The sequence below is a fragment of the Trachemys scripta genome, chromosome 4, assembly GCF_013100865.1.
Source record: "Trachemys scripta elegans isolate TJP31775 chromosome 4, CAS_Tse_1.0, whole genome shotgun sequence".
NCBI classification, from domain to species: Eukaryota; Metazoa; Chordata; order Testudines; family Emydidae; genus Trachemys; species Trachemys scripta.
In genome coordinates this window covers 140,350,501-140,360,156 of record NC_048301.1, presented here as the reverse complement: position 1 = coordinate 140,360,156, position 9,656 = coordinate 140,350,501, and the positions used below count along the sequence as shown (strand labels likewise).

The 9,656-nt window shown below is 54.9% G+C and overlaps 1 protein-coding gene and 1 long non-coding RNA gene across 2 annotated transcripts in view; one reads left to right on the top strand and one right to left on the bottom strand.

The window, feature by feature from the left end:
• Nucleotides 1-2,457: 2,457 nt before the first annotated feature.
• Nucleotides 2,458-3,614, bottom strand: LOC117876330. The gene is made up of 3 exons (XR_004645468.1): nt 3,328-3,614; nt 2,866-2,940; nt 2,458-2,612 (listed from the first exon to the last, which is right to left on the bottom strand). It is a non-coding gene; the product is annotated as an uncharacterized LOC117876330 (long non-coding RNA).
• A 4,598-nt stretch (nt 3,615-8,212) lies between these two features.
• The window catches only part of LOC117876309 (zymogen granule membrane protein 16-like), a 3,399-nt gene continuing 1,955 nt past the window's right edge, over nt 8,213-9,656 (top strand). The window contains exons 1-2 of the mRNA XM_034768337.1: nt 8,213-9,230; nt 9,475-9,542. Coding sequence (XP_034624228.1) covers nt 9,476-9,542 — 67 coding nt within the window. The 5' untranslated portion in view covers nt 8,213-9,230; nt 9,475. The remainder of the gene's footprint in view (nt 9,231-9,474; nt 9,543-9,656) is intronic.

The window sequence follows — 9,656 nt, the reverse complement described above, 5'->3', positions numbered from 1 at the left end:
ACACGGCAATGGCAACGTCTGGGTCGCAGACAACGCAAAGGGCAACTCTAGTTCTGTCTGGCTGCAAAGCCGCTTGTGCCGAATGCCAAGAATAGAAAAGAGGAAGTTGAGATCAGAATCCAGCCGTCACCCCGCTGCAGTCAGGGAGTGACTCCGGATTGACCCCCAGGGGACCCGAAATCCAAATTCAGCCCCAAACCCATTTACACTGCAGCCGGATTTCGATCTCAGCTCCCCCGGAGTAAATCCTGAATTCTCACAGGTGACTCCGGCCCTCACACAACCCGCCAGGCAAACAAAAACCATTTCTTTCAATCTCCTGATGAGTCAAGAAAAGCTCAGGCTTTTCAGGGATTTCCCAGCATTTAGGGGTCCCAGGCTGGGGCGGGTTTATGGTTCCTTGTGTATCACCGGCAGTTCCCAGGTGATTGGCAGCAGATACACGGACTGTATTTGTCTTTGGCTATCTCTTAATCCAACTTCTCACCTCCTTGTTCCTGTGTAACCGCTCCCAGCTGCCAGAGACTCCCACCTCCCTCCCACTCGCAGGCTACGGACATTGCAGGGGGTCTCCAGACGGCTTCGTCGGGTGGCAAAAATCCCACAGGGAAAACCTCCTTGTGTTTGGGTTGCCAAGAGCATTGAGGAAATCTATTTTCTATGGGTCACAGAGTTAGCTCTGGTCGACTAGACCCCACCCCCCTCCCAGAGCTGGGGAGAGAACCCAGGAGTCCTGGCTCCCAGCCCCCCTGCTCTAACCACTGGACCCCACTCCCCTCCCAGAGCTGGGGAGAGAACACAAGAATCATGATTCCACGTTGCTTGCCCCATCACAGATAGGTGCCCCTCTTCCCCCTGCAGGGCTCATTGACTTTTGACCTAAATCCCTCTCGGTGTTTATAGCTACAGGTCCCCGCAGTGAACACCGGCGTCTGTGACACCAATCAGCGAGGAATAGGGACCGTCCGCGACCCTGGTGAAAACGAGACACCTGCGCGTGAGCACGACTAACCGACAGAAGGGGACGTCGCAATTAATGGCCAAGCTGCGGAGGCCATAGATGGAGTCGTACGTGTCCAGCCCAGGAGGTTGGCCCAAAGAAATCACAACGAGAGACGGGCTGGCTGAGTTTGGAGAAACCGGAGCATCTTGAAATGTACGACGAGCTGGATTGTTTCCCCCCCCCATAGAGGCCCGGATTTGCAAAGGGATTCTGGTGTTGCTGCGCTCAGCACCTCACTGATTTCGAAGACTAAATCCTATTTTCTAACCGGACTTCGGCACTTTGGAGCTGTGGGGTGATCGGCTGGCGCCAGGCCTAAGGGAAAGTGAACCATGGGTTTGGCGAGGAGCGCGAGCAATGGGGCCGGACCTCGTGACCCCCCCCCCCAAAGACTGAGGCCTAAGGGAAAGTGAACCATGGGTTTGGCGAGGAGCACGAGCAATGGGGCCGGACCTCGTGAACCCCCCCCCAAAGACTGAGATGATGCGAAAGAAAAGAGTCATTTTGGTGCCGTTTGCAGTGCCCCTGGGAGTGCCAGCGTTCACCTGCTTTAGCGTTAGGATTGCGGTGATGGAAATCTGGATAATCGGGCAGAGGGGCAGTGAAGAATGGGTCTGAGACACTGAATCCCGGCGTTGGGAAGAAATACGGCAAAATAGGATCAGAAATCGACCTGGAGAAAGAGGCGTAACCATGACGCTTGTCCCAAGAAAACAGGGTCCCGGCCTAGCTGCCGATCCAGCCTTAGCGAGGGGCCGGTAACTAACAGCGACGTCCGTTATAGCGTCTCAGGAGACAAGGTTTTTAGAGACAAGGTTTGTGGGAGTTTTTTCCTTCCCCCTCTGCAGTCCGGCCATTATAGGAGGCACCTCCCAGGCCGGGGCCCTGGTGGGAGCGTCCAGCCGGTCCTGAGACCCGTGTTGTTGTTAGGATGGCGGATACAGCCGGGCGCGTCTGCGCTGGCGTTTGTATTGTGGGTGTAAGCGGCACCAAGCGGTGTTTGGGCCGACCCACGAGGCCGTGCGTGGAATCAGGTGTGAAACGCTGGCCCGAAGCGACTGGGAAACTGAGGCAGCTGACCCAAAGGAAGAGTCTGGCCTGTCTGCTGGGTGGACGAGAAGGCACATGCCTGGGTCAGAAGTGAGGCTGTGATGTCCCTGATACTCGATACTCGGGCATGAAGAAGTGGATTTTACCTACTTACCCACAATCCTTTGCTACAATTCCCAGAACCTCCCCCTCTAACTCCCTCCAAGGACACCTGCAAATATTCCTCCTCTTAGTCTGATAACAATGGTTTACCCAGGGACTCCTCGCCTGGCACTGGGACACGGCCCCTCTGGGGGCTGGGCACAGGGGGACCCCTCGCCCGGCGCTGGGACGCGGCNGCCAGCCCAGCCCTGCCCCCCCCACAGCTCTGCCGGTGCCCCTCACTCCTGACCCACAGGCCCCCACTGTCCCAGATCTCACCCGTGGAGGGTCAGGATGCCCGTCCAGATCTTCATTGCAGTGATGGGCCCAACAATCTCAAAATTGGTTTGGGAGAATTCGTCCCCCCCAGTGCCTCCATAGAGCCCGGAGAACGAGGCTGCTACAGCTTGGTCTTGACCTGCAGGAAGATAAATCAGACTTGAGATGCAGGGTGTGGGCTGGGCACACGGGGACCCCTCGCCCGGCGCTGGGACGCGGCCCCTCTGGGGCAGGGGGGGCACACGGGGACCCCTCGCCCGGCGCACAGGACAGCACGGTCTCTGGGGAGCAAGGACCCCCACCCCCACTCTAAGCGTCTCCCATCCAAACGCAGCACAAGTCACGCCCTGCTCGCACCCTTTCCTACACAGCACCCCACCCTTAGCTCCTACCTCTGCAGACGCTGGCGCCAATCACCACGAGGAGAAGGAACTGGAGCATCGTGGCTGGGGATCTCGGCAGAACGTCTGAGAACAGAGACAATTGGGCGGGAATTTGCCTGGATTCGTTGCTTTCAAACCGTTCATTTTCTACAAAGGCTCATGTCCAGGCACCAGGAACTGGAAAATTCCTACTAAATCCATCTAACATCGGCTGAACCTGAGAGGCGGTTAGGTTAGGTCTCTGGGGTGGAGCGCGAGGGCTGTTTATACAGGGACCCCCTCACCCAAGCTGAGATGCAGCCAGCTCTGGGGTGGAGCGCGAGGGCTGTTTATACAGGGACCCCCTCACCCAACGCTGAGATGCAGCCAGCTCTGGGGTGGAGCAGCCGTTTGTAGAGATCCAAACTCTAACCCCAAACTTCAGCAGCCAACCTGAGATCGGAGCAGGAACGCTCCAGCCACGGCACTTACCTTTCCCTGGGCCAACCGCTGAAGCTGGAGACCTCAGTTCATGGCCTCCTTATATTGGCTTTCTGGAGGTGGGTGCCACACACCCCAGATTTACCCTGGCATCTGCACACGCCAGCTCCCGCTGTTCCCAGCCCGGCCTCTGTGCCCCTAGGGAGGGAGCTCGGCCGATAAGGGGCGTTTGTGCCACACCTGTTTGACTAGCCGATAGCTCCTGGAGCGCGGTCGTCAAAGGGCTCGCGGGTGGGTGGGAAGCGTTGGCTGTGGGTGCCTGGAGCCAAACAACCAACCACATTCGCTGCCGCAAACGTCCCTGGCCTGTCGTTGAAACCCAGAACCTGGAGTTTTTACAGCTGCGTCCCGAAGCAAACAGACATCGCCCCACGTTCGGTCCGATTCTCCTTCGGTTCTTCCTCTGGCCCGCAGCCCCGTGGTGTCTGGGCGCCGTCCACAGACTGCACATGCGGCAGGGTCCCCTGTCCTCTCCCCAGTGTGCATTGCACGGCCCGGTTTTGGTAGGGACTATTTGCCAGGCTCCGTGTTTACGGTGCAGGAGGCACATCAAAGAAAGGTGCCTGGTGCTTGGCGTGGACGGGCGGAGGCCTGGGACGGCCGTGAGGCCCACGGGGTCTGTGCCGAGAAAGCCCCCTGTCCACGACGCACAGGAAACAGATGCTGCTGCTTAGTGTCTGCGACCAGGACACAACAGACAAGGCGGGGTTGTGTCTTACACCCGCTCCACACAACACTTTGTGGGGTGTATCTGCAGCCCAGACAAAAGCATCCCGATTCTCTGGCTGCGACCCAAACAAAACAAGCGTCCCCGTGTTCCCGCTGCCCCGAACACAAGAGATTCTCCTTCTCGGCCTTTGCAGCCAGACAGAGCTAGAGTTGCCCTTTGTGTTGTCTGCGACCCAGACATTGCCGTTGCCGTGTTGTGGCCGCGATGGGGAGAAATCAGACGCCCCTGAGCGGCGTCTACGACCCAGACACAACAACTGCCGCTTTGTTGGGTCTGTGACAACACAATGTTTCCCCTGGGGCTCTCTGAGACCCAGACAAAACCAGTCATTCCTTGATCCTTGGCAAGCCCAAAGCAAAGTGGATTTCCCCATGGGGGGTGGCTTCGACCCTGTCCCCCGGCCACCGGGCTCATTAAGGTCCGGTTCATCTGGGATGGGTTAGCTGCCCGACGGGGCCTTTGGAAATGACCCAACCAGCAGCTAAGCAAAGGGGAGTAGACGGGTGCTGGAGGAAGCTACATGAGAACGGGGAGGGATTTCATGGGAGCTCCTGGAGGAAACAGGCGGGAGCCGGGGAACCTAGCAGGGGATAGAAAGACTCGGCGTGGGACGAGCTCCCTTTCCCAGGCGGGTGAAGCGACCCCGCGGTGGAGGAGAGGGGCAAAGCGGGGTCTGAATGGTAAACTGAGGCAGTACATGCCTGTCTCACTGTGGGAGGGCGCCCCTTGCAGAGGTCAGCCCGAAACAAAACCACCTTTCCCTTGTGTTCTCCGTACCCCGAAGGAATTGGGGGCACCGAGGGGGGCCCACCCAACCCAAACAAGCTGATTACCAGCTGGGAGCAGTTTCTCAGAACAAGGAGGTGAGGACGTTGGGTTAATAGATAACAAAACAAACACAATGCACAGTCTGCTGGCAAACCGCCAGGGCACTGCCCAGGGCACACACGGAGCCATGAACCGCCCCAGCCTGGGATTCCTAAGTGCCGAATGGTCCCGGGTCCCGGCCCGAAAATCCCGAGAGTTCGCCTAAAAATCCTGAGATTTTGGTTACGAACCAGGAGATTTTTTAAAACATTCTTTTTATTTGCCTGCCGGGTTGTGTGAGGGCCGGAGTCACCTGAGAGAATTCAGGATTTACTCTGGGGGATCTGAGATCAAAATCCAGCCCCAGTGTAAACGGGATCATGGCTGGATTCTGATCTCAGCTCCCCCGGGGTCAATCCGGAGTCACGCCCTGACTGCCATGGGGTGAGAGCCGGATTCTGATCTCAGCTCCCCTTTCTCCACTCGTTGCATTCGGCACAATGGCCTAGGGTGACTTGCAATAATCCTAACCCTAATAATAATCCTAATCCGTAATAATCACTTGTGCTGGCAGGGTGCAGGGTTGGGTTTTTTGGCTGGCAGATTTCCTGGGAAACTCTCCAGCTCCCGGGAAGATGTGTTAGCCCACGTGATGCGTGTATCACTGCATGTAAATACACGCCATGCAGATTAATTCTTCAGCCAGCTAGTCCCACTCAGGTATGTGCTGCTGTGTGTGAAAAACTCATTTGTAATCCATTAACGGCTGGGCCGGTGGGGCCCTGCGCTCGACGTTTCTCCGCTTGTCTCTGGGCGGAGATAACTTGTGAATGTCGCTCTTACACCCCTGTTTGATTTTAATAAGCCGCTATTATTAATTATCGCAGTGCTAGTGTATTGGCATAAGGCACTGGTCATTATTAATAGTTTTAGTATTAAATTTCTCTCATTACATGATCAACCACTATTTTTATTACTTATTCATATTGTTCCTAAGAATTCATGATCTAGTATTTTATCACTGCATCATATATTTTATTTCTTATTATATAGTTTTCTTTATTAAGATATTTTTATATACAAGTAACTTAATACAGTACTAAATGTATTTCCCCGCTAGAGGGCGCTGGCTCTGATCCGGCCCCAGGGCAGGGACTGGCTGGCTCAGGGCTGGGGCGTGGGACCCGGGGTTCCCAGCCTGTCACTTGTATCCCTCCCATACAGGATCCTGCTGCAAATCCGAGTCGTGACCCTCGTCCCCCTGCCTAATTCGGTCTCAGAAACTACAGGTGAGTAGAACAAACCCCCAGCTCTGCCGGTGCCCCTCACTCCCGACCCGCAGCCCCTGCCAGCCCAGCCCTGCCCCCCCNCTGGCCCGCAGCCCCGTGGTGTCTGGGCGCCGTCCACAGACTGCACATGCAGCAGGGTCCCCTGTCCTCTCCCCAGTGTGCATTGCACGGCCTGGTTTTGGTAGGGACTATTTGATGTGAAGACATGTCAAAGGAAGGTGTCTGGTGCTGGAAGTCCATGGTCCTGAGTTCCAGGGGGAGTTTATCCAACAGTCCCAGACCAGATGCAACGAATGAGTCTTGGGTACGACCTGGACACAACAGATGATGCTCAGACAGAACAAACTTTCCTGGGTGGTTTTTTCAATCCCCAAACCCCCAAACAAAGAAACTTTCCCCTGTGTCCCCCACACCCGAAACAAAACAGAATTTCTTTGAGGGTCTTTGCAACCCTTTGTGTTGTCTGAGACCCAGAAGAATCAGAGGTTGCTTTGTTGCGAGTGGGACACAGACAAAACAGTTGGGAGGAAGATCTGATGCAAGCTATTGGGAGAAAACTGGCTGGAGCTGGGGAACCCAGCATTAAAATTACAGGGCAATTACATTACCTTAAATAAAAGGATGGGAATTCATGTCAATCAACACGGGTTTGTGGAAAATAGATCTTGTCAAATGAACTCGATATCTTTTTGCGATGAGCTTACAAGTCTGGTTGATAAAGGGAATAGTGTGGACGTACTATACTTAGACTTCTGTAAGGTGTTTGGTACCACACAACATTCTGACGAAAAAACGTAGACAATATAAAATTAACACGGCACACACTAAATGGATTCAAAACTGGCTAACTGATAGATCTCGAAATGTACCTGTAAGTGGGGAATTGTCAGCAAGTGGATCTGTTCCCAGCGGAGTCCCTCAGCGATTGGTTCTTGGCACTCTGCTATTGAACATCTTTATCGGTGACCTGGAAGAAAACACGAAATCATCCCTGATAGACAAATATCAGGGGATAGCCGTGTCAGTCTGTTGGGCATAAGCTTTCAGAAACACTAACCCAGGAACCAATCCCTGTAGCAAACCTCGTTGCCTACTCTGTCCCCATATCTACTCTGGCAACAGCATCAGAGGACCCAACCACATCAGCCAAACCATCAGGGGCTCGTTCACCTGCACATCTACCAATGTGATCTATGCCATCATGTGCCAGCAATGCCCCTCTGCCATGTACATTGGCCAAACCGGACAGTCCCTCCGCAAAAGAATAAATGGACACAAATCGGACATCAGGAATGGTAACATACATAAGCCAGTAAGTGAACACTTCAATCTCCCTGGTCATTCTATTACAGATTTAAAAGTCACTATCATTGAACAAAAAAACTTCAGAAACAGACTTTAAAGAGAAACAGCAGAACTAAAATTCATTTGCAAATTGAACACCATTAATCTGGGTTTGAATAGGGACTGGGAGTGGCTGGCTCATTACAGAAGCAGCTTTTCCTCTCCTGGAATTGACACCTCCTCATCTATTATTGGGAGTGGACTACACCCACCCTGATTGAATTAGCCCTGTCAACACTGGTTCTCCACTTGCGAGGTAACTTTCACTCCAGCTCAAGAAGTGGTTTTTTTACCCACGAAAGCTTATGCCCAAATCAATCCGTTCATCTTTAAGGTGCCACCAGACTCCTCGTTGCTTTTATCTCTGATAGTGTTTGCAGGTGGCATAAAAATTGGGGGAATGGTAAACAATGAAGAGGACACGTCCCTGATTCAGAGCGATCGGGATCGCTGGGTAAACTGGGCGTGAGCAAACACCGTGTGTTTTAATGTTAATGTGTCCATCTAGGAACCAAGAATGTCGGCCAAACATACAGGCTGGGGGACTCTAACCTGCGAAGCAGGGACTCGGAAAACGACTTGGGGACCATGGTGGATAATTAGCTGAATACGAACTCCCAGTGCAACGCTGTGGCCAAAAAGCGAATGCGATCCTGGGATGCAGAAATAGGGGAATCGCACATGGGAGCAGAGAGGTTATTTTACCTCTGTATTTGGCCCTGGTGCGATGGCTGCTGGAATCCTGTGTCCAGTTCTGAATGGTAAACTGAGGCAGGCTTTGCCTATTGCCTATGCGGGAGGGCGCCCCCTGCAGGTGTCAGCCCTGCCATATCGCCAAACCAAACAAACTTTCCCCGGCTTCTCTGCAACCCAAAGAAAATAGATTTTCCTCAGTGCTTTTGGGAACGTAAACATGGGAGATTTCCCCAATGGGGCACTTGCAAGCCAAAGAAGCCAGTCTGGACCAAACATCGCAGCGCCGGGCTCGTGCGGGACACCCTGCGACGTCCTTAGCTGGCTCGTGGAGGTTTGACGTCTATGCCCAGGCCTGCTGGGGCCGTGTCCCGCCCCTGGCTGATTGCAGGTAGCAAATGGGAGCAACTTCTTAGAACAAGACAGTGAGAAAGTTGGATTATGTTACAGCGAAAGTCAAACACAATCCACGTCTGCTGGCAAATCACCCAGGAACTGTCCGGGACACTAGAAACATGAATCACCTCACTGGCGGATCCTGGAGAAATCACAGCTCTGGGCCCCGAAGAAGCCTGCGATTTGCTTGCTTGATCATGAGGTTTTTAAAAGTAAACATTCGCGTTGTTTGCCTTCTGGGTGGCGTGAGGGTCCGGCCCCCTGGAAGAGTTCAGGCTTTGCTCCGGGGGAATTGGGAGCAGGATCTGGCCCCAATGTAAATGGAGTGAGGGCTGCCTTGGGATCTCACGCCCCAGGGGTCACTCCGGAGTCCCCCCCTCCGCCCCCAATGGGGTCAGGCTGAGATTCGGGTCTCAACTCCCCCCGGCTGCTCTCTGACGCACTGCGGTGCTATTGTGTGACACACCTTTGCTCGACAATTGTGCGGGGTGGGGATTTGTTATCTTTGGCTGGGGATTTCCTGGGAACGACTCCAGGCCCCGGGAGATGCGCCCTGTGACGTGACACCCAGAGCGCTCCAGGCACCTATATAGACAGTGCAAGAGGATTCCCCGGCCAGAGAGACCCAGAACCAGGTAGGGGCGGCTCCGCTTTCTTTGACACACCGGCTGGCCCAGGGGGTGGGAATGGGGCCGGGGCCTGTCCCCTCCAGGGGGCGCCAGCTCCGATCCGGCCCCAGGGTGGGGACTCGCTGGTTCAGGGGGGCAGAGAATGGGGGGCTGGCTCCGATCCGGCCCCGGGGCAGGGACCAGCCGGTTCGGGGGGGGGGGGGGAGAATGGGGCACAGGGTTCCCAGCCTGTCGCTTGTGTCCCGTTCAGGATGCTGCAGCTGCAAATCCTCATCGGGACTTTTGTCCTTCTGGCAAATTCGGTCTCGGAAACTGCAGGTGAGGAGAACAAACACAGCCCTGCCGGTGCCCCTAACTCCCGACCCGCAGCCCCCCCAGCCCTGCCAGTGCCCCTCACTCCCGACCCGCAGCCCCTGCCCTCCCAGCCCTGCC